Here is a 25,754-nt window from a genome sequence, read left to right as displayed (position 1 = left end):
CACTAAAACATGTTTATTGTGCAGTAGTCAAATATTTATCTATTTGTATTAATCAAAGTGCACAGCTAGCCAGGTACATTTAAATTAGTATAAATATACACATAAGTGTGTGAGTGATTGTTAAAAGAGTAGTAGTATGTGCTTCTTGTCATAGTTTTATTGGCCTTTATCGTGATGGTTTTCCTGTAAGTAAGTAGTATATTTAGTACTAATATTTAGTAATCGAGGGTTGCTATCCTCTGATCATCTCAGACACGCAAAAAGATATATGATGATACAAGGAAACCCACATGTCTAAACTGTTTCTTTTTTTGCTGCTAAACAAGCTTTCATTGATTATAGTTCTACACACACACTCATTGTTCCGGTTCTTCAAATGCTTTATTAATTTATGAGTCAATTAATTTGAAGTAATACCTTCAAACTTGATAGGAGTTTTTTTTTTTTTTTTTTGAAAAACTTGATAGGAGTTTAGTAGTAAGGTATTAAATGGTTTTCCTGTTTGACATTTTTAATCGACAGTTATGAACTCTAGTTTCATATGATATTCCTGTTTGGTTGTCTAATGCTCGTAGCATTTGCTTAAAGTACTGCATATAGTTTTTTTGTTGAATGTGCTATTTTTGCTGCAAGTAAGAATGTAAGATCATGTTTTTGAGTTCAATGAGTTGAATGCAACTAGTAGGGACATCGCACTATATGTGCAGGAGCCCAGGTTCGAACCTGGGACACTCCACTTATTCACCTTTAAGGTAGATTTTCTAGCCACTAGGCTACTTGACCCAAAAAAAAAATGTGTATGACTATTATTCATTATATCTAGCTGGATGATGCTTACCTGAGTTGCCAACTTTAAGGTCAGAGATGCACCTCTTTGATTCCATATATTATGCTTGTGTGTTTTGATTTGGTGGTTTTCTCGGATTTTCTTTCATTTTGAAAAACAGTTTGGTTCAGTTGATTCAGTACTGGTTTGATGCATATCTCAACAGTTCAGTTTAGTCCGAGCAAGACCAATTAAATTGAAACTGGTTCTGTTTGGCGTCTAGAACCGGTTCACCAGTTTAAAACTAACCACTTTGGTGCAGTTTTGGTTCTGAACCCAACTTTGTCCATGCCTACATATTAGAGTGAATTGTTATATTGTGATTCAGAAATTTGTCAAGTGATTCAAAGTTCAAAGAGCAGGTGAATGGAATTTGTTAAGTAGTGAACATGAAGAGACATCCTAAATGAAAACATTGTTTGCGAATTATAGGAGCATATTTTCTGCATTTTAATTTTTTGTAGACATATATTGCATACTTACAATTAAGCCTCGTTTTTCTGTATTATGATTATTTCCTAACTTATAAGTGTTTTTTGATGGAAGCTAACTTTTTAGTTAATGATCTACCAACTGCTTCTTCTATGAGCACATTAAGCTGCATCAGTAATTGATCTATGAGAGAACATTCATTGACTAACCACAATTGCATTTGAATTACAATAAACTTTATTATCTGGGTTTGGTAACTTTAGTTTATCACATTATAGTTCCATCAACTCCATCTTGGTTTGCACAGGTTATTTATCTTCCTCCAATTTAGACTCCATCCATTACTTTGACTCACCGTTCAACTTCACATTTACTCATTGGAACTTGAAATAGTAACTATGCAGTTCTGCCATCATGGTTACATTTTCAAGTTCCTCTCAGTGTGTTTTAATGTCCATAGTTTAGTGTTGTTTACAGTTTTTGTGAGCTACTTCTCTTGTTTACCTTTCTTCCCGTGACAGTTTCTGTGGACTTTAATGTTTTGATCATCGTTTGAATGCTTGTCATGTTCTCTTATTTGATTTCAGTTTTAACTAGTTTCTTAATTGATGTAGGAGGGTTTCTTTAGTAATTTATTATTTTAGATAGATTTAGTTTTATTATATTTTAGGTAGATTTCTTATTTTTATATTTCACCTAGATTAGTTATTTTTATATTTTAGGTAGATTTATTATTTTTATTTAGTTAGGTTTGTTATTTTCTTTTACAATTTTTTAGGAGATTTGTTATTTTTATTTTCCACTCTTATTTAAACTAAACTATTGTAGCCTTGAAGGGAACCTTTTGATTTAATAAAATACAGAGATTTTTCTCAAGTTTGGTGGATTCCAAATTACTCATTCTGGTGGATTCCGGAAGTCTAGTGGATTCTAGATTAGTTACTTTTTCTGGTGGATTCCGGAAATCTGGTGGATTCCAGAACCTTTATCTAATAGGATTAGCGCTTGCTTTTCCTTCACGCTTCCGTATTGCGTCAGTTGGTATCAGAGCAGGTTTCTCCTGTTCTTTTCCTAACGTGATCAGCCATGGGAGAATCAAATCCGGTTATTAGAGTTCGCAATAACAACCATATTGTTACGTACATAAAATCAGAACATACTCGTGGTGAATCTGATTTGGAATACTATGAGCGTCGATATTACAAAAGGTTGAGGGATGATTACTACGAGTTTAAAATCTCTGATTCGACATATCGTTGTCCGTTTTGTTACAACAAAGATTACTCGTTGTCCGGCCTTTTGAGGCATGCTTACAGAATGGCAGGTAACTCGCGTAAAACGATTAAAGATATTGCTAAACATTCTGTTTTGATAACTTATGTTAATTGGTATGTTAATGTTAAATTTGAGGAAGCATTTAGCATCTTCAATAATGCCAATAACAACAATCATGCCAATAATTTTCATCTACGTCACATAGCTACTGAAACCCTAGATGATAACCAACCATCTCTTCCCGAGAAACTTGACGATCCTGCTTATAAATCCAAACCGAAAGAAACCGAAGTAGTTGTTGAACAAGATGCTTCGATTGAAGTTGATGAATCGAAAGATGAGAATGATGAGATCGATGAACATGATGATTCAAAGAAAGAGGATCAAACAGATGTGGAGTCTAAAATGGTAGAAACTACAATCAATGAGGAAGGAGTGCTCAATCTAGAATTGGAGGGTAGTTTCAACGAGAACAACAATGGCATGGATTGCGACATCCAAATAGAGGCGACGCCAGAAATTGATGAAGAAACAAAGGAGAAAGAATGTCGTGTAACAAATTTATCGTCGTCGGCAGCGCAATATGATGCGACCTTAAGGACAACACAAACAAAGAAACTTATGAATATTTATCGGTACTCTCATGTTATGCATATAAGTTCTACCGCCCTTGTGGAGTTATTAAACGGATTAACAAGCTATTATCTCAAGTTAGAGGAGAAAAATCAAGCTTTTAAAGAAGAAAAGAGTCGGTATAAGGCAAGACTAAAGGAAGAGCAAAAAGTAGCAATCAAGCAAACGAGAAAGAATTTGATAATTAAAGTAGAACCAGTACTAAGTTTCTACTATGATAAACGCATGAGTCAGTATCAAGATGAGAACTCGGGGTCGAGTTCTTTTGAGGTAGAGGAGACTGATGTAGGAGGGTTTCTTTAGTAATTTATTATTTTAGATAGATTTAGTTTTATTATATTTTAGGTAGATTTCTTATTTTTATATTTCACCTAGATTAGTTATTTTTATATTTTAGGTAGATTTATTATTTTTATTTAGTTAGGTTTGTTATTTTCTTTTACAATCTTTTAGGAGATTTGTTATTTTTATTTTCCACTCCTATTTAAACTAAACTATTGTAGCTTTGAAGGGAACCTTTTGATTTAATAAAATACAGAGATTTTTCTCAAGTTTGGTGGATTCCAAATTACTCCTTCTGGTGGATTCCGGAAGTCTAGTGGATTCTAGATTAGTTACTTTTTCTGGTGGATTCCGGAAATCTGGTAGATTCCAGAACCTTTATCTAATAGGATTAGCGCTTGCTTTTCCTTCACGCTTCCGTACTGCGTCATTAATGTTGTTATTACAGAATACAAGTTCTGAAAATTGCATTTGGAATTATGAGTTATATCTGTTGAATCTCCTCTTACTGTTAAATAGCTTCCGAGACAAGAAATGATATTACGACAACTTTCACATCTTCACTACTATTTTTTTGGGAATTCAAGAGTCCCGAAAGTCAAAAAACGGAAACTATAAAACAACTAAACATGGAGTGTTTTTTTAAAGAACTAAATGTGGAGTTGAAGCTCCCGTTATATTAGTAGCATTATAGAAATGTCTAGCTCAAGACACACATCAAAGACGGTGAACTCCTACTAGACGTGTGTTCTTGAAGTAGAAATACTTCAAAATTCATGTCGTACTTGGTACTTACGTTGTGTTATCTTCAGCATTACATGATAAGCTTTCGGACGATGTCGGATCATGTCTCATATTCTACAATTATGCTATGAAATTGTGATAAGCACACTTTTTATTAAGTTATCTAAACACTAATAAAACGACTAATATGAATAGATAAACTCACATGAGCTTAAAATAACTCAATTCAAACGGAGCCTAAGTCTTACATGCAAGCAAGGAAAGAGATATGGTGAAAAAAACATGAAACAGATAATTAAGGTCGTGACCGTGCCATGAGCATAATGGCCTGTTTGGTGCGCAGGATAGGATAGTGATATGATAAGATATAAAACAGGATAAAGATAGGATAGGATATTAGCAGGATAACAGTTATCCTCAGTTATCCTATCTTGTGTTTGGTGCACATAGGATAACAAACATGATAACTATTATATCATGTTTTTAATACATACTTGCTTATAATAATATGATAAGATATATATAATATTTAAATGACAAAATTACCTTTGTAAATCAATTGTTATTTTTTTAAAATTATTTTGTAATACTTTTGAATTTTTTAAATAAAAAATATAAATAAGTAATCAAATAAATTTATATAGTTTTAAATAATAAACATGAGAAAATAATAAAGTTTAATTTTTTATATGAATTATGATCAAATAAATAACCCAATGATATATATATGTTAGATAATCTAAATAAGTATATGATATATCTCATACGTAAATAATAAAAATACCATTGCAAAATAATTATATTTAATTTCTTATAAAATTTAAATTAATATCCATATTTTACGATTTTTTAATAATTAGTTTACTTTAAAATATTGTAATTTTTGTATAATTTTGATTTTTTTAGATTATGTAAATTACAAAATTACCCTTATGAGAAAATCACATGTATATTTAAAAATTAATTATTTTATTATTAATTTACTATCAAATTATTTTATTATTTATATTTTATTAATTTTCATTTTTTTAATTTAAAATATATTTTATAGAATAAATCGGTAAAAAAAATTATCCTATCCTGCTGGTAACCCAGCTCAAATTCAGGATAAGAATTTTAACTAGAGAGACAAGATAGGATAAACTACAGGATTAACTTATCATATCCTACTGTGTCACCAAACACTGGACTGAAACAGGATATGATACAGTTATCCTATCCTGTCTCTTATCCTGTGCACCAAACGGGCCCTAAATGTTTGTATAAAAAAGATAAACGTTTGTACTTAGGATAAATACCTCATCATATAATATCAATAACATTAATAAATTAATAAATAAGAATTCAGTTTTTGCTTGGCGTTTTTTAGGGATCGACTATCAACGAATGACAATTTAATAAGGAGAAGAATTATGAATGTTGGCTCTCAAGGCACTATCTCATTTCTTATTTTGGGTGTTCTCGTTGTAATTTGACTTTTGTCTTAACCTCTTCATTGTGCACACATATTGATGCGGAGTGTCTTTTAATTTAATATATATGTGTGACACACTAATATAATATAATATCAATAAAACTAAGAAAAAAGAATAGAACAAACATAAACAACAAATGCTAGAGTTTGATTTTGTTCTTGTGAGATCCAATGGTCTTATTTACCATGTTTCTTACAAGGAAAATGCTACATTGTGCGAACCAAAACCACGCGAAAATTCATGAATGAGTTTTCACAGTCTCTCAAGTAAAATCGAACTCATCAAACTCTACTAAATTCAGCATACACCGCCAACTTCTTTCACAGTCCAAATATGTTCGCACAACTACTCTGCCGGAATCTACTGTGGCCGATGTCGTCACCGGAAAAGTGAACCAGCCTCTAGCAACAACGCTAATTTTAGAGTTCTGCTTCGATCTTGTGAATCCGGCCACTTGCATAGAGGTTCTGATAGGCTCACACAGCAAACCATATTGCACATCCAGTCCGGAGGACCAATTGTTAAGAAAAAGCTCTACAACAGGAGAAAGCTTTTTTGCATGATGAGAGAATAGTGATGGTGGTTGGAATTAATGTGTTGCTGGTGAATTAACTAGTTGCTAACACCCTAACACCCTCAGTTTTAGTTGAGAATATAATTAGTCAAGAAAAGAAATTGAGATCATAGTGATTCCTTGGTTGAAAAATCAAAACCATCTTCGACGTTGAGCACCAGTGGGATATTTGTCTATTAAGGATCGTAGCGTAGAATACATTTTATGGTGACCACATTTGATAGTTAATTTTCCCATTAATTTACTAAAACCAGAAGTTGGACCGCCCGAACATGTGAGAAAGACTGTGCACGCACATTCGTGAATTTTCGCGTGGTACTTATTCGCACCATTTAGCAGCTCTCTTCTTACAATTATCAAACTCAATAGCTTATCTACAGAAACACTTGAAACTAGGGAGTTGTAAACTTGTAATGAAAAACTTCCAAGGGGTTAACATGTAATAAATTTACTCTAAAGTAAAATATACATTTCTCATAATACTAGTTTCCACTATCAGTCTCAAATAGTTAACTCAAAATTTGTAGAACCTTGCCTATCTACATCAGAGACTGCACATCAAATTTTAGCTTTTGAAAGTGTTGGTGTCAACTTGATACTGACATCACCATAAGGCTCCTCTTGTTTTACATCAATAAGATCATGAGTCTTTAACACCTGTAATGCAACATAAAATAAAAATGTCACATCAATCATAAACAAAGATTTGCATTTCACAAAAAAATTAGCAAAAGAGTGGAGCAATGTAATTATGTTGAAATTGTAAACAAGATCAAAACCATAATAACTGAAGTTCATTTCAATGGATGGAAATGTCATGAAACTCACCAAAACTTCAAAGAACATCCGAGCAGCAATCTTTCGAGTTTTTGCATCCAATATCTTGTTCAAGCTTAAGTCTTCAGCAGGATGCTCCGGAATTGGGGTACACGGAGAATAATCTTTTAGATATTGAGCTACACCCCTGGAATTAAACAATTGAAAAATATTGGCAGATTCAGATACTTGAGAAGTATTTTGAAGAACAAAATTAACAAACAATGTGGCACAAATTAAGATGTGTTCTACAGCTTTTACCAAGAAAATAATATATCGGTTAAAGTATGGTTTAACCAAGAATTCTACAATAGTAATAAATGGATAATTACCTACTCCTCCCGGACAATGTACTAATACTTTTGTTTGTACTTTGTGAACCTGTCGTTAAAAAATTCACGTCAACTATAATATAACTGTTGCCAATAGCAGAAACCGACTATATAATATTAACTCATCATGACATAATACAAGTAACAGCACATTAAGTAAAATACTGTCATGAATCAAATAGACAATGACATGAAAATAGAACTTACTGGATGTGGCTGGTGTGTTGTTATCTTCTTCAAGAAAATAAAGGTCCTAAAAGAACAAGGTTAATAGATATTAGATTACTTGAGCTGCTTCAATTCAACCAATAGCAAAACCACACGGAATATAATTCATCAAGAATAAAACTTTTATGATGAAAGGAAATGGAATATAACTCATCAAGTGAGACTGTATGAAAGTATTCATAAAGAAACATTAAATCGTACTTCTTTTTCTGGAGAATTGATCAATCGGTTAGTATCTGGAATGTCATAGTCATGAATTATTGTATCTTGATATGTGCTTGGGGTACCAATTTCAGATACACGAGCACGAGGTGATGTTGCACCATATGATGGTATCTCCACTGTCTCAGAAACCGAAGGTGTTGCATCATCTCTTCTAACAGGACTCTTGTAAGTAGTATCTTCAATAACGGGTTCAGTGTCTATACTATGAGTTGGGATAATGGGAGGGGAAGCATTAGCATCAGAACGCATGCGTTCAATATCCTCCACACCAGGGTTCGGTGGTGGATTACCATTACCAATAATCTCAGGTGCATCAGGTATTGGCTCGTCAGCAATTTCGTTAATTGGAGAAGTTCTAGTAGTATTATCCGGATGATCTTCCTCAGAGATGACCAGGTGGGGTTTTGAAAGTATATATTCTCTTTTGTGTATGTTTATAAGTTCCTTACATAACCCTGAATAAGAAGACACAAGTTTCAAATGACAAATTCATAAATGTTGTTGCAAGTACCGATATATGTAAATTAAACAATAAAGAACAGCCTACCTGTAAATAAAGGCTGGTCAAAAACATCCTCCTTCAATCGTTTGCTCTTCAATTCCCAATTACCCAAAGTAGTAACATCCTTTCTCTTCCGCCGTATTTTGCGAGTATCGTTAAGGTTTTTCCTCATGAATCTATAAAGGCATCCCAACATGAGAAACAAAAAATCGGACATTTCTAAAAATAACTATTTGTTACAGAACACGGAACTAGTAGAATCAAATAATAATAAAAAATTACTCGTTTGTTAAGACTATGGCATCATCGATGAATTTTCTCTTCCTTCCTCTTTGATTCCCCTGATCCTGTCCCTGATCCTGTCTCTGCTCTATTTGAGGGCTAGGAATCATCCCAAAATCGAAAGAACCATGCCCTCCTGCAGTTTGTTGAGAAATTTCCCCTAAGATTGAGCGAGAATAATCAGTTACGAAATTCAAGAATTCATATGTAAATCAGTAAAATGTATGAAACAGATAAACATTAACCTCCATTAACGTGTGCATCTGAGGCACCTTCTTGAATAGAAACTGGAGTTGGTGGTCCAGTTGGTTGAACTTGTGGGGTTTCAACACGGACTTCAGTCACTTCAACAATTGGATCCTCTTCATTCACAGTTGGATTGAAATCTCTATTGGGTTCAGTATCATTAGACCCAGGGTCCGGTAGATTTCCAATAGTATCATGATCATTGGATGGATTACGAAAAGCTTCCACTGGCATTGTCTCTTTTGTATTGGGATCCTGAAAGATATGTTGGTTATCATCACCAGTGTGTGACTCTCTACGGGTACTTGGACTACCATCTTGAACATCCACTGGCATTGCCTCGTTTGTCGATGGAGACTGGGGAATAATGCTATAAGAACAAACAATGTATTATTCTATTGGTTCATAAGGGAAAATAGAAATTAAAAAAAAAAATGCAACTAAACACCAAAACTAACAAAACTTACACTTCCGTAGTTGGTGCCTCAGAATCTGGTGGTGGTTGTTCATTCAAATCACCAAATCTTTCACCCTAAAAATAAAGGAAAAGTAGATGAAATAAATTTGTAACTCAAGAAAAAACTATTCCAATTATTAACATAGGTTATACATAGATGAAAGGAATGAGAAGGAAAGAAAAAAGCATGCACCTCATCAAAACGTGGAATCACATAATTTTCATCTGCACATGAAGAAACATGAAAATATTTTAAACTTTCATGTGTTACTTGAAAAATACATAACTAAAATTATGGATTCACTTAAATAACCTGTAATTGTAATCTCTTCATAAGTCCTCATGTGAACATCCTCAGACCTAAGACACATCCAATTATATATCAGTTGTATATAGATTTTGATAATAATTTGAAAAGATAAAAGAAACATAAAGGAAAGTCTACCCGTTAGTATCTATTTCATAGTCCACGTCAAGCATATCAAGGTCAAAAGTGGCTGGCATGGTGATAGAATGAACAGGGGCTTGTCTCGCATCCTCAGGTAAAGTATTATTTGGCATAGAAGGAAATACTTTGTACAAAACAGTACGAACAGCATTGCAATCGTTAAGAAGATAATCAACTTTCTTCGAATAAATACGAACAACACCTAGGAGTAGGTGAGCTGACATTCTCAATGCAATCGGAACCCCAGGATCCATTATATGTTCTGAAAGAAACATTCAAAATTGATAATTGATCGCAACAACAATAAAAACAACAATATTGATAAACTTCGTAGAGCAGAATCTTTATATTGATAAACAACAATCGGAACCCCGTGAACGGTACCTGCGCCTGGTGCAATAAAGGTTGAAACCTACTCTACCATAAATTCAGGCAACAAACCAATTAACCAGTGAAATAGGCAAAACACAATTTTATTTTTAACCAAAGCTCCACACTATTACTGAGCTCGCTGATAATATTTTGCAACTATGTAAGACTTCTAAAACCTACTTTCTCAGAATTTTCAACTTGAGCACATCTCCTCAAGTTGTGACACAACATATTATTCAAACTTTAACACTCGGATTAGTTGGCCCTTGGGCTGGATACCGAGTTTTCAACACAAAAAAACTGTGAGTAAAACACTACAAGAGTAACCAACACCTCAAACATCCTTTTTGTTTTCAATCAAGAAAAATTTAAACCAAGTAGGATGAGTAACATTGTCCTTCAAGTACTCTCAACAGCAAAATAAAAAACAAGCAACATTGTTTTTCGAGGAATTATGTGTTTTGAAAGAAACATTCAAACGATTAACAATTAACCATGACAATAACAACAATAAGAAAAACCTAGCTCTCTAAATACAAGTTCAGAACACTAAAATAAAACTATCATGCAACCAAAGAAACAAAATCACCAAAACTCAATAGTAAATAAATTGCAAATTCCAGGAATTACCAACTTCAATGCTATCAAGGTTCTCAATTGTCATAAACAACCCCAACCCACTCAAAGATTCTTTTTGTTTTAAATTAAAAAAATAACATTGACCCTCAAAGAATCTCAACATAAAACCCAGATGCGATTTTGATAAAAATACAAACTTTCAGACATATTTTTTTTTCAATAAATAAAAATTAAATTTTTCAATTAAAAATTAAAACCCAGTAGAATGAGTAACATTTTTCCTCAAAGAATCCCAAACCCAGATGGAATTTTAAGAAAAAATACAAACTTTTAACCTTTAGATAAAAAAAAAGGGGTTTTTTATTTATTTTTGAAGAAACTTACGAACTGTGGATGGAATGTCAGTAGAAGCCCATTGAGATTTCTTGAGTCTGTGTTGAAGATGCGCGGCGATCCACACTGTAGAGAGTGGTCCTTTTCGCGCCAAAAATGTCTGAGAGTAAAACATTTTTCTTCTTCTTCTTCTTTCTTTGTTGTTGTTGCTGTTGATTTCAGATGAGATTCGAATGGAGAGTGAAGAAGATTTGGGATTTTAGGGTTTTTATTAGAAATGGGTTCTGCATTTTCGCATTCGTTGGTGGGTTTTATTTTAGGGAAATTTTTGGCGCGCGTAAATCAATTGGATTTTTTTTTGTTGAAGTGTCGTAGAATCGTGTTGGGGAAGCGGTGTGTTGGATACGCTTCTTTTGGTTTCTGTACTTTACCCTTCGTTTCACCCTATATTTACGATAAAACCCATTGAATATTAGTATTATTAATATTGAATTCAATATTTTTTTTTTGAAGAAAATTGAATTCAATATTTGTCAAATATATATATATATATATATATATATATATATATATATATATATATATATATATATATATATCGAAGTAGTATAAATTATTTTCACTTATAAAAATATCAATTATTTTATACTATGATATCAATTTTTTTACAGTATTTTAATAATAATTATATTAAAATGTAAAAAAAATTAATAATAAATTTAAATGTACATGTGGTTACTCTATTTTTGAAGGTGTATATAAGTATTTTTTGTGTGTTAATCTTCAAGTTCCTATACGAAATAGTTCCAAAAAAAACTGAAAGTGTATATTAATTTCTATAGTCCCCTAGCCTAGGATTAAAGGACAAAATCTTGAAATTTTATTTTTCTACGGACAAAATTAAACTTTTGAAAATTTTAAATCTTATAAGTAATTTAATATTAAACATTCATTCATTTCTATACTTGTAAATTTTTCATCCCCGTGGTCTATGAATATAACTTAGTTGGTAAATTTTGACATTGTTAAGGGGATTGCACTTCAAACCCTAGATTCTCCATTTCTCTACATCGAGTCTAGCTAATAACTAGAACATCGACCCGTGCGGTGCACGGGTCTGATTAGCTGTAAGATATATAATGATTAAATAAGATATGATACTTCTAATAATGTAAGGTATATGAAAAAAGTTGAGTAACATTAAACGATAGTTCAACAATAATTTTGGATAAATATTCATACAAAGAAAATTATGTTATATTACGGAAGACTTCCTTATAGACCACATTTGAAGTCTTAGTCGTATCTTCATTGTCGTCATCGATGATCAATATTTTTAATCATTTTCTAGAAGTAACTCTTGAAATTGCACCATACAACTGGCCATGTGAAAACACTGGCGACAGAAGATATGTCCCAACATGCTTTAAAGATTGTCCCTAACTCTTATTAATAGTCATCGCAAAAGAAATCATTATAGGAAATTCTCTCCGTTGAAATTTAAAAGGAATTCTCATGTCAGATGGTGTCAGAGAAAATCTAGGTATGAAAACCTGATCACCAATATTACTTCCTGAAATAAATTTTCCTTCAAGAGCACGTTTTCCCAATCTCGTAATAATAAGTCTTGTTTCATTGCATAATCCTAATTTTTTATTCAAATTCCTTAATAGCATAACTGGAACTCCAACTTTAAGTCTCAACTTGTGATTTGGAAGTCCCGACGTAGAAATCGTTTTAAAAAATTTGGGAGTATATACATCATCCACTGTTTGACCGACTACATTTTGTGTGAGTGGAGTATCATAACTCAAATATGTTTTTTCTTCACCAGGAATTAAATCCAACATATAATCATTTATTGTGTCGACTATTGAATTTTTAGGAGCTAGTATAGCTCTAATTTGGAAATACATTATATCGTTCATGTTTTGTAAAAGTTGGGGATAAGTCCTTTCGACGATAGAAGCAAGAGGATCACCTGAATTTGGAATCAATAAATCTGATGGAATGTCAAGTTCTAAATCATCATCGTTGTCATCTCCAATTTCTCCATCGCCAACACCCAAAACTCTTTCAGAAAACAATCTTCTTGGTTCAACGTTTGCACTCGAAGCACCACCGAGAGAAGCCTCATGTTTTTACTCAATGTTAAAACTTCACAAAAATTCCAAAGAACCGAAGAATTAATAGTAGCATGAACAACTTTTGGTCTTGTACCTTTGGGTATTACTGTTAGAATTTGTCTAAAATCTCTGCCAAAAAAACAACTTTTCCACCGAAGGGGGTGTGTTTATTTTTTTCATCAACAGACTTGAGAATATCTTTTAAAGTTCGATCAACAGCTTCGAAACAGTGTTTGTGCATCATTGGTGCTTCATCCCATATAATGACCTTCACTTTTTGTATTAATAGCGCCAAAGGGATTTTAGGAACTATGGTACATGTTGAAAATTCGTCAACATTTAGAGGAATACAAAACCTTGAATGTGCTATTCTACCGCCAGGTATAAGCAATGCAGCGATCTCACTTGAGACAACTATTAAAACTATCTCACATTTTGAGCGTAATGCGGCTGACATGACCCTCCAGATAAATGTCTTCCTTGTACCGCCAGAACCATAAAGAAAAAACACACCAGGTTTGTTTTCGTTAACTCTTGTCATGATTGTGTCATATATTACGTTGCTCTGAAGTTATAGTTGACATCAATCTAACATGTTCCTCAGCTAATGATTGTTTGTTATAATTCAATTCGTAGTGTATTGAACTATTTTGTATATCAGGAACTAATGATGTGTCTGCTCTAAGTATTGGAGGATAATCTTTTAAACTCTTCCCACAGCTACGTAACATCATCTCAATATCTGCTTGTGCATATTGTATAAATTGATCATCGGTTAATATTAAATATGCAATGTTAAAATCAAAATAATGAATGTGATTAGTGACATGACAATGATTGTGTTTGGTTGTATTGCAAAAAAAATGATTTAGCAGAATTGAGTTTGATAGATTTGATTTTGGTTAAAAGTTAGTGAGTTAAACAGAATTGATTTATGTTTGGATACATTAACGTAAAAATAAAGGGTGTTTATAAAAAATATCAATTCTTTTTCCATTATTTTTTTTTGACAAAATTCTTTTTCCAATTTTAAAAAACTACAATTTAATAAACTGCATAAATAATTTAAAAAGTGATATAAGCAAGGTTACATGAGATATTGAAATGTGAAAGATGCTTTTTTTAAATAGATTTCAATATTGTTGAAGGTGTTATAGTATGAGAATATATATATATATATATATATATATATATATATATATATATATATATATATATATATATAACTCTCTAAATCACACGTGATAATAACTTTCCAAATCTCACATTATAATTATTATCTAAATTTATGATCCGGTAGAAAAAAATCATTGATCAGGAAAGACATAAAAATATTTTGTGATGAATAATATAGTCAACAATAATTTTGATATGAAATACTTTTAAAATTTATGGTGCTTATCAATTATTGCACATAATTTTAATCACAATTGGTATACTTGCCATAGTGGTTGGAAATATTTCGAATCATAGTCAAGACAAAATTGTATTATTTTTTAATAAAAATTGCATGATAAAATGGAGGGAAAACAGGGAAAACAAATTAGGGTTTAGGGTTTGTTTGTGTATACAAGCTTATAATATAAAAGATATAACCTAGAGAACCTTCATCCCGTGTATAAAAATTTGGATGCTCCATCCATAATAAATAGAGCTATATTAGCTCCTTAAAATACAATTGTTGATGCAATAAATGAATTTAATTCCAAAAAAATATTATTTGAGTTATGATTCTTCGTGTCATGACACATGACAAATCAAATCTTGACACACCATATGATATTCATACACGTGAATTTTTGAACACCATCGTTTCTTTTGAAATTCCAAATCACAAGCTAAGATTAAAAGTTAGAGTATCGGTAATGTTGCTATGAAACATTGAACAATCTTTAGGATTATGCCATGGTACTCGGTTGATAATTACAAAATTGAGAACATATGTCGTTGAAGGAAGAGAGATATCTGGCAGCAATATTGGTGAGAAAGTTTTTATTCCTAGATTATCATTGACTCATTCAGATAAAACAATCTCTGTTAAGTTTAAACGTAGACAATTTCCATTGGTTCTTTCATTTGATATGACTATCAACAAGAGTCAAGGTCAGTCACTTAAACATGTTGGTGTATATCTTCCATAGTCAATTTTCTCCCATGCATGAGCAACTATAGTATCAAGAGTAACTTCAAGAAAAGGCTTGAAAATATTGATAACGGATGAAAAAGAGGAAGATACAGGACAAAACTGGAAATATGGTTTATAAAGAAGTTTTTCATAATGTTTAGTAGTTAACTAGGTACATACCCGTGCATACGCACGGGACGCGCCTTCGGCGCGTTATATTGCGTCAGTACGTTAGGTCGTAAGGGTTCAACGGCGCGTTGCACGCGCCTTCGGCGCGTTGCGAAAGAAATAAAATTTTATGATAAATAGAATAATCAATTGATTTAAAAGATTGCCTTATAATTAATTGACACAATGTATATTTTCGACAATAGTTAAAAAATAAAAACTTAACATCAAATTCATTACATCATTATATCGGAAGATAAATAACTTAAGAAATAACATAATACTTAGTCTAAATTATGGAAAACTGACAAACATTCAAGCTTATGTTTTTGAATTCAAAACTTATTCTATCTCCCAATTTAATATTGTTGTCAAAACAGAAATTTTTCCATCCTCTGGCAATCTTGACATTCTCTGAAGGATTGTTCGGATATTTCAAGTGAACTATTGAAATATCTTTGTTTGGTACATTCAGAATCAGCTTTTGAAAATTGTATCGCCTTACATAATCGCTAAATTCAGAAGGTAATGTCTACAAAAAGTAAGATTATTTATCAGAATAAGACAGTATAAATAACATTGCAGTTGAAGAATAAATGAAACAAATAAACATTAGCTTGAATTACAACTTACAAATTGAGTCTTTGTAGCATTGTTCAGGTCACAAAGAGTCATTTCAAAAACATATGATTCAGTCAGTTGCCCGGAAACTGTATAAGCACCGAAAACTTGAATGTAAACATTATCAGTACACTGATTTATGTTATTTTCAGTATGTGAAATGTTCTCATCATTTATAGATGATCCCTGACCATCATAATTGTCATAGGTTTTTGCAATTTCATCAAGAAATTTTCCATATTCTGCTTCCAGTTCATCAATTTTAATATCACTATATAAAAAAAAATTGTTGTAAACCGTATCAGGTCATCAATTATGAAATTAATATAAGTTTAATTATCAATATGACATTGAAAAATTTGAAGCATAATGAAATCTGGATAAATCAAATTGATATGAAATAGAATCGAGGAGTAAACAATATCAGTAAAAGAAATGATCTAATATGTTTTCCAATTAGGGTTCATAATATTATGTTAATTCCCAGGAGTAATATGAAAAAAAATTGGATGAATTCGTTTAAAAAATAAGTTGATTTAATAAGAAAGCAAAGGAAAATCGAAGTATACCTGTTATCTGATGAATCCATTTGTCTCCTATATGATGATTTACAAAATCAGTAAAGAAAAATAAAGAAAATTAATATTAATAATCAAAGAAACATGATTGTTGAAGGATTAATTAATTCATAATAATGGTAAGTTGAAGTATAAAAATGGTTTATTAAGGAAGAAGCGAAAACAAAAATTGCAAATCCTATGAAAAAATCGTATTAAGCAAGAAGGAGGAAGAAAACCTCAGCTGATGGAGGTGCAAAACTCGTTTTTCCTGATGGAGCTTGTGCAGCAGCCGTTTTTCCTTATGCAATGGTAACATGGAAGTGGAGTTGGTAATTTGAGGTTTTAATTGGGCCAAATGGGTCTCATAATTGGGCCAAAAAAAGATGTAAAAAATAAAAAAATAAGGAGGGTTTATTTAATATGAAAATATGGACTATACCCAAGAATATCACTACAAAATATATGTCCTATGTTGTAGAATAAATAAAGTGTAATTATAATTTTAAAATCGATTAAACTAAATATTATTTCCGTGTTGCCGAAAGTTTTTGTAAAATTTGAAATCGTATGTCGAAAAGTTATTTATTTATTGCTGAATATTTAATTAGAAATTAGGAGAGGTGTATCATTTTTTCATATGTTGAATTTGCACATGTAAATTTGGAATAATGGGAAAAAATGTATTATCGAATTGAAATAATTTTGTTATATAAACCAAAGATGAAACGCATTCTATTATTACAAATGAATGCAAATAGATTAAATATGTTTTTGATCTACATGAGAATTTATAAATTCAATTATCCTATGAAAGTGTTATTCAATTTTTGTTTTATTGACTTGTATCAAGATAAACCAACAAAACTAATAAGTAGTTGGCAAAAATTTTGAATAATTTTATTGTTTTGAAGAGGAGGGTTACGTGTCTAATTTTTTTTAAGTTATGGCAAAGAATAGTTACAAATTGATATGCTAATATATCATACATTCACAAAACATTGGTTATCATACAACATATCATGATATTACCCAATTAGAGTACACATTCATATAACGTAATAAGTTTCAAAATGAAATTAGAGATTGGAAATACATAATTTACATATTGATCAAAAAGTTTGATGATTTATAAAATGCAGTACAACAAAAGCATAAATTGTTATTTATCCTCATGATGTCACTTTAATTGCGACGTTGAATAGTAACAAAGAGTTGAAATGTATCCGGAAATAGCTCAAATATCAAGGTGTCACCGGGTCTTGGCCTTTGAGTAAGCATATAAGCAAACCAGCCGTCGCCAATAAATGCTCCCATATTCTGTGATCTGGTCGAAGTATGAATAGGGCATCGATAATGAAAATCTATATCTTCCGATATCAAGTCAACAAAGGTTGCTTGTGAAAGTACACCTCTTGAAAGAGCATTTGGAAAGTGCTGTTATATTCAAAGTACTTTATAAGACTTAGTAGGAAGTTATTTTCAATAATCATGATTTAATAACAATAAACAATAAATAAATTCTAGGCATTACCAGTACTTGGTTTTTTGAAAGTTTTGCCATTGATGTGGTAACTATTTTATTCCATTCAATTGGTTCTTCATCAGCATCTATAGCCTGTTGATTGTTTGGATTTATGACATCATTTTGAGGCTCATCAGCATCCTCAACTTCTTCAACATTGTCCTTCAAATAAACAGTATGTATCAGAATATTTATTTTGCAAACAGATTTAAATTGGTAACGAATTTAAATGAAATATTACGAATGTACATTACCAAGATTATGGTTCCCTCATCAGATTCATCATCAGTTAAGCCTTCTTCAAAAACTTCAGTGGATGCATGTGATTGATCATCAAATGATTCAATGAAAGTCAATGAAAACTGATTGTTTGTAACTGTATACTCTAGATGCACTTTTGTTGGTCTTTCCAATCCAAATGTATAGCAAACATCATTTCCAAACATAACTTTATCAGTGTCTTTGAATTGAAAATGCACAGGTACTGATTTATCGTTCCACACAATCCAACCATAGTTAAGTCGATTCAATTCCCTTTCCCATTGTTGATAGAAGTCAATTGGGATGTGAATGTTGCTCTAAATTTGAAAAAATATTAGTTATGAATATAATTTTTTTCCATAACATCAACGAATATAAAAACAGTTTATAAAGAATTGCAATGTACCTCAGATGGATTGATGATAGTTTCGAATAATGTTGGCCGATTACTATTATCGATAGTTCCAATCACCGTCATTTGGAACTCATTTTTACTAATTTTATAATCCATAATCACTTTAGTTGGTTTTTGGAAACCAAACTTTTCAGCTACCATACGCTCACAATATATGAAACCTTCCTCATCGGTCAAACATAAATGTATTACTGATGATTTATCATTTGTAGTTATCTTGGCATGTTGGTTTCTGAGGAGTTCATGTTTCCATTCCTCAAAGAAACTTCTTGGTATTTCAATTTTGTCCTAAAGATTAAAGGATTGATGATTTTTAAATGATTGTTTAAATACATACTTCAAAATATCAAAACTAAGTATATAAATTGAATCGTATACCTCATCAGGACAAATGATTGTTTCAAATTTGTTGTTCCTTTGGTTATCAGTTCTGATATAAGTAATTTTTCATCGTTAGTTCAAATGGTTTGACAGCAAGATATATTCAACTATAATTAATCGAAAACATAAGATACAATTTTTATAAAATTAATACAACATATGAATCAGTTGAAAATGAGGACTATATTTTTGAAGATTTTCATATAGAACATATAAAAACAAATGCTTTAAAACATATTTGATTGAAAAAGACCACAAATTTCGAAGTATTTGAAGCATGCAATTGAATATTATGATCCGTTGGAAAGGTAAATTAGTTGAAGAAGTTGAGCTTTTTACCTGCTTGAAGATGGTTCCATTGCAGATCTGGATGGTTGATGAATTGTCAAAAGCAATTTTACCAGATGGAATGGCAGCAGGCGAAGGAAGACAGATTTTGTTTGGATACAGAGGAAGATAACTCAGTCTTGTATATGTTAATGGTAAAGTTAGAAAGTTAGAATGATTGAGAAGTATAGATTTTGCCAATAAGTGATTGGTCCCACAATATTGTCTCAATACTTATATACTTTATTCGATAGCTATTTTTGTTTTATATATAAAAAAGTTTAGTTTTTACGGTTATGGAAGTATGGATGAATATATATTTTCAACAATATATAAAAAGGATAGGGGACATAAGTTAGATTTTGGCAGGCACTAAATGCATTTGTTTGGATTGCTAGTTATATGATAGTCTAAATATATTGATTTTACGATTGTATTTATAAAGTATACGTCTAACTAAAAAGAATTTTGACAAAAATAAATTGTAATATATATACTCTACCAATAAAAATAATTATTTGAATACGAAAATATGCTCCCTAAAAAAATATTAGTTTAATTGATAAACATTAGCTGTGTAAAATAGTTGTACAAATATGTGTAATAAGGAAGGGTAATATAGTTGTTATCTACAACAATATATAAAAAGGTAATGTGAGTTTATGATGTACTTTTCAATAAACCTATTTTATTGTTGACTTAGTTTCACAACTTATATTAACTAATAAATTTAAAAAATAATTCAATCATAAAAATTTGAATAAGTGGCAAATTGGTTGACAATGTATGAATAATTACCAACTTAATACACTATCTATAGTATATAAAAATAGAATACAAATATTTGTTGTGTCGATTTTTCATAATATCCACAATATCCTTTTTTTTATAGTAATGAAAATGTTTTATTAACAAATTTATGATAACATAAAACTTTTTTTTTTGGACATAAGTTGGACACAGACAGGCCGAGAAAGCACGTGTGTGGCTCTCCAATATTTATAGAGTCTGTTAATATTTTATATAGTTAGTCAATTTCAATTACATTCCTATATTATAGTACAGAATAAAAGACGGTTCTTTTATATTTTAAAAGTTATTAAACCAAATATTATATCCGTCTAGGCTGAAATTTTTGTATAATTTGAAATGGCGTGTTGATTAATAACGGTGAGTCCAAATTTGTATAACTTGATAATAATAAGAATACTAAAAATATAGTTGGTATATTTATAGAATGTATTAAGATTTAATATAGTCGGTGTATAAAAGTTACATTCTTATATTAATATGTATATGATACACGAACTAAACATGTTTGATAGTAATATTTTTTTTTATCTATTAGTTTTAAAATTGCTAAAATTAATATGTATTTACAATCAACAATTATCAACTGTGTCAATAAAATTGGGAAGGAGAAAATATCAATTATTTTGAGTTTGATATAACAAATATTGGTAGTTGGGTAGGATAAGATTTTGGATAATGTAATCTAATATTATATTTGTATTTTAATTGATTCTTTTTGATGTAAAAGCTTAAAATACTATTGAGTTGAGACTAACATAGTTCGGTTCACAGGCTTTGCTCACCAAATAGTTTCCATTGGGCTTGTGTTCTTGCAAAATTTAATGGAGACATACTATTGTGATTACATCGATGTCAAACCTCTTGGAAGCTTTACAACCATCTTCTTTGCAAAGCAGGTAATACGAATTTTTGGGTTTTTTTCATGAACTTGTGATTTGATTTGTTCATAAATTTTGAACATAATCTTTTCATATATGTTAAAACTGAAATTATGTTTTGAATTGATCTATTGATAATTTTTCGAACACAATCTTGTTGATAAATATGCATTTATTGTTGAAAATTGAAATAGAAATTTGGAGAGGTCGATCCAAATTTCATTCGTCAATTTGGAGATGAACTTCCTTCACAGTGGAAAATAATGGATTATCGATTTGAACATCATGTTGTTACATACAACAAAGATGAAGTCCATCCTCTTGTTACAGATGGATGGAAAGATATGAGGGATGTGTTTGATTTACATCAGAATGAAGTGATCGAATTCGCCTATCATGGTCAAGGACTTTTTGGTATTATGGCTTCAAGAAGATTTGAAAGTGAAGATCAAATTCCAGATTATCACAGTCGATCTGTTAGTCGTGGTAATTCTGTGAGGTTTCAAGTTGAACTTACGCGTGATAATATGAGCAATCCGTACCTAGTGAGTATTCTATAATAGATGTAATTTTCATGAGTTTCAAACATTGATATGATGATAGTTGTTTTGAATATTTACTGATGATGTTTTTAATTATAAAACAGAGCATATGGAATGCTTTTGAGATTTATGTCAGAAACTCAAACTTGAATGTGATAACTGCTTGTTGTGACAATGGAACAAAGACTGAAATGCAAGTTGCAAAGCAAGACAATCCTTTTTGGATGACAGCCTTAGGTCCCGGTTGGTTTGGTTTTTGTCGCAAAAATGGGTTTCGTGCTGGTGATCAACTATGCTTTAATTTTTCGCTTGTTAACTGTGGTAATAATGTTGTGCGTGTTTTTAAAATTTGAGGTGAGAAAGTTGATTATGTTGGATGCTGCTTGTTGTTGAAAAAAGGGAGCTTGCAAATATGATTTGATGTAGGCTTTTGATTATGGTATTTAAGTTAATTTGGTATTAATGTTTGCTATTTTAGGTTAAGAAGATTTTAATGATTGAAGGTGTTGGCTGCAGAGTAAAATGTAGGTTATCTAAGTGTAATTTGGTTTGACTTTGTGGTAATTATGTGTAGGGTTGATGTTTATCCTTTATTTTCGTTGTTGATGTTGATTGTAGTTTATGATTGTTAATCAATGAAACTGTTTCCTGGTTTTTTTTAATGTTAGTATATTTAAATTAAATAATATGAGTACATGTATACAAAGTTTAAAGTGGGTGTTTAGTTATATCAAATAAATATGTCAAGCTCAAAGTTGAAAAAATTAGATGAATTGTTTATTAAAACATAAAAAAACATAAAAATAAAAAATACAAATAACATTAGAAAATATGTGATTTCCTTAAACCAATATCGATAGTTATTATATATTTGTAATAATGAGGACGTTGCCTTTGACGTGGTGTTTGGCTATTTATTGTATAAGTAATCATCGGATAATGCTATTGAATTCGCAAAAAGGATAAAATAGCTTTTCAGTTATGATGTTGAATGTATCTGTAAAAAAATTCAATTTAGTTATGAATTGAGTTATGAACTTTCAAATTCATTTTAATTAATATTGAAGGTAGTTAAAAATAGTTGAAACGAACTATCATTTTTGTTAATTGAAATGAAATTATGGATATAAGCGCATATATTTTGCGTTTATAAGTTTGTCCATTTTCTCAAATAATCATTAAGAATGAATGTTCATCATGGTAAATAAATGGAAGTTTCTCATTTGAGGTTAATTCGTACTAATTTATATTTATTGGCCAATCAAAGTATATGTGGTTAGGGGTGCTAAAATCGAAACAAATCTAAATAATAACTGAAAATTGATCCAAAATAACTGAAAACTGCAAAAAATCAAAGTTTTTTGGATATGTTTGGATATTCTATTGTGAAAACCACTGGATCTGATTGGATTTCGGATTCATTTCGAATATAATTGCTTATTGTCATTTTAAAATTTAAATTTTCATTATATTATATATTACATCAAGCTTAATATTTATTTTCTCAAAAATTTAAAACTATTATTTGTTAAAAAAATTCCAATTTATAATGTGGATATCTCCTAAAAATTACTATTCATTTGCAAGCTTAATATTTATATTTATTAAAAAAAATCACAATTTATAATGTGAATATCCAAAAACCGATCCAAATTAAATTGCATAATGTTGGATTGGATCGGATTTCTTTATTTGTTATTGAAAACCGAACTAAATTGCAAATAAATTTCATTTTGGATCGGATGAGATTTTACTTAAAAATCGATATAAATCGAATCGCGAGGACCCTTATATGCGCGGTTGATATATTGAAATTTAACTTCATATAAGTTATAGAAATTAATTTTAAATTCCTAGCTTTTGTACATATTTAGATACGGAAAAAAGTAACTCTCTGAATATCTACAACCAAAATTATGGTGTTTAATAGATAAAATCGCATAAAGGAAAAAAATAATAAAAAACAAACATAAGATTTTGTTTGAAGAAACAAAAATCAAACATAATTGGGTAGATGATTCAAACATAAATGGGTAGATGTACGGGGTAAAACAATTTTTTAGGAGTTGATTGAATAATTGGAGGGAATTTTTTTGATCCAATTTGATTGTCACACAAATAATATATTATAATACAATAAAAGGCTTCATCAATTTGAGCCATAAATTTGGGCCAAAGACAAAGTTGGCCCATGACAAACTCTATATCCAACCTTCTAAACCCACATCCAATTTGTTTCGTTTCAACATAACAATACGGCTAGGTTTGACTAAGGTGATTTAGCAAACAGTTTCCATTTGAAGGCAAACAAAATTCCAGATGTTTCCAAACAAATTTCATGTGAATCATTCAAAGTTTTGTTGATGTAGATCAGGTAATTTTAAATTTTTATCTGCAAAAAATATTCCATTATCTTATGAAAAATTTTGTAACTACATGATTATCAGATTTTACATGCTTAATATAGCTATAATCATATTAATCTATATCAGTAATACCAGTATCTATATCAGGAATTAACTTCTGGATGATTTAAATGGGTAGGATTATCTACGCAATACCCCAATTAACAATTTGGGAATATTGATATGGTTTTTGAGAAATATGATCTTTCTGTCAATTGCAAAACAAAATTATCATAAATTATAGATGGGAATATTGTCAAGATTTCAGCTTGATAATCCATTACATATGATCTACTGTAATTCAGACTAAAATAACTTTAAATAAAACTCCGGCAAAATATAATAGTTGTAATATTACAAAGCAAAGGATATGAAGTTCAACATTCAGCTTACACATATTATAGTAGATGACATTTGTTCTGACTAAGTCTTAGTACACATATACATTAGGTAAATAATTAGAAGTTCAGATTCAACATGATCAACACAAAAGATATCATATGATAATAAATAGGCTTTTGGAATAAAGTCACAGAGCAACAAAGATTATCGGTCCTAGTTCTGATGCATATTCCGACGTATAATCCTCACATTAAGCTCATCTGTTTCTGGAAAAAAGACAAACCTCAAAGTATCTCCAGCCCTTGGTCTGTGAAGGCGAACGTAATCATACCATCCTTTACCAATGTGCTTCTCATATTTGCCAGTTTTCAGCGATCTTTCTGAAGTATAAATTTGGCACTCAGCTTCAAAAAGTGTGTCATCCGATATTAGCTGAATCTTGTTCACATTGGCAAGGACACCTCTAGAAATTGGATTTGGAAAATGCTGCAATAATAATACAAAAATTATCACATTTACTGACTTTGAACTTAAATCTATATGATTAAATTCCATATTTTTCATAGGTTAAAAAATAAGCAATAATGAAGGCACGATAAGCCTAAATCGTATGAATCCAAAAAACAAATAGAATAGTTCGCAATCAAACTATATATCTCAGGGTATATAAACATATTATTATTTATTGTGCAAACAGGTAAAATGTCTCAATGGCATCACATTTGAAATGTAAATCGAATGAAGTATTAAAGAATTTCAATGGTATGAAATATTACCATCACTTGTTTCTTTGAAAGATTAGCCAAAGCCTTTGTCACTGTTGTATACCATGTAACTGTGACCTGTTCACCTTCTTCTTGAACATGATCTTCTCCATTATCCTCTTCCTCCGCTTCTTCCTGAAAAAATATATATTCGTACCAGACCATTATTTTTTATCTGAAATATTGATAATTTGAAATGCAAGATCAATGAAAAGCATTACCATGACTTGAGGTGCTGCATCCTCAACCACACTTATAAAGGCCATATGAAAATCATTGTTTTTAATTTTGTAGTCAAGAAGAACCTTTATTGGTTTTTCAAGTCCAAAAACTTCGGAAACATTGTTGCCATTCATATAGAAATTGGTATCATCCTTTTCAAATGTTACATGTGCCCAATGATGACCTGCTACAATCCTACCATACTTTAGTCGATGAATCTC

General features: G+C 30.7%; 2 protein-coding genes and 1 pseudogene across 3 annotated transcripts; 1 reads left to right on the top strand and 2 right to left on the bottom strand.

The window, feature by feature from the left end:
- Positions 1–6,384: 6,384 nt before the first annotated feature.
- On the bottom strand, positions 6,385–11,432 carry LOC123903932 (sister chromatid cohesion 1 protein 3-like). 2 transcript variants are annotated; one of them, XM_045953621.1, is made up of 13 exons: positions 11,113–11,432; positions 9,775–10,039; positions 9,643–9,689; positions 9,523–9,554; positions 9,340–9,404; positions 8,872–9,242; positions 8,627–8,786; positions 8,390–8,520; positions 7,819–8,297; positions 7,597–7,642; positions 7,390–7,438; positions 7,070–7,205; positions 6,385–6,898 (listed from the first exon to the last, which is right to left on the bottom strand). In XM_045953621.1, the coding sequence occupies exons 1-13, from the start codon at positions 11,234–11,236 to the stop codon at positions 6,800–6,802; spliced, it is 2,004 nt and encodes a 667-aa protein (XP_045809577.1). In that variant the 5' UTR covers positions 11,237–11,432; the 3' UTR covers positions 6,385–6,799. The 2 variants fall into 2 exon arrangements, with proteins under 2 accessions (XP_045809577.1, XP_045809579.1); XM_045953623.1 differs by having other exon boundaries at positions 6,676–6,898; positions 8,627–8,762; positions 11,113–11,336.
- Positions 11,433–12,323: 891 nt separating this feature from the next.
- LOC123903948 lies at positions 12,324–13,924 on the bottom strand (annotated as a pseudogene).
- Positions 13,925–21,119: 7,195 nt separating this feature from the next.
- Positions 21,120–22,353, top strand: LOC123904971. Its single transcript, XM_045954572.1, has 4 exons — positions 21,120–21,276; positions 21,453–21,803; positions 21,905–22,132; positions 22,279–22,353. Exons 1-4 carry the CDS (start codon positions 21,202–21,204, stop codon positions 22,351–22,353), a joined length of 729 nt encoding a protein of 242 aa, XP_045810528.1. The 5' UTR covers positions 21,120–21,201.
- The last annotated feature ends 3,401 nt before the right edge of the window (positions 22,354–25,754 follow it).

The sequence above is a fragment of the Trifolium pratense genome, linkage group LG2, assembly GCF_020283565.1.
Source record: "Trifolium pratense cultivar HEN17-A07 linkage group LG2, ARS_RC_1.1, whole genome shotgun sequence".
Taxonomy (NCBI): domain Eukaryota; kingdom Viridiplantae; phylum Streptophyta; class Magnoliopsida; order Fabales; family Fabaceae; genus Trifolium; species Trifolium pratense.
This window is presented reverse-complemented; position numbering and strand designations above follow the sequence as displayed.

Bases quoted from the DNA above. Each gene is read 5' to 3' on its own strand.
- LOC123904971 (XM_045954572.1), top strand. From the start codon at position 21,202: ATGGAGACATACTATTGTGATTACATCGATGTCAAACCTCTTGGAAGC. The intron at 21,277-21,452 runs GTAATACGAATT...AAATTGAAATAG, and splicing joins CCATCTTCTTTGCAAAGCAG to AAATTTGGAGAGGTCGATCC. The intron at 21,804-21,904 runs GTGAGTATTCTA...ATTATAAAACAG, and splicing joins ATATGAGCAATCCGTACCTA to AGCATATGGAATGCTTTTGA.
- LOC123903932 (XM_045953621.1), bottom strand. From the start codon at position 11,236: ATGTTTTACTCTCAGACATTTTTGGCGCGAAAAGGACCACTCTCTACA. The intron at 8,787-8,871 runs GTTAATGTTTAT...GCTCAATCTTAG, and splicing joins AGATGCACACGTTAATGGAG to GGGAAATTTCTCAACAAACT. The intron at 6,899-7,069 runs GTGAGTTTCATG...GTTGCATTACAG, and splicing joins GGATGTTCTTTGAAGTTTTG to GTGTTAAAGACTCATGATCT.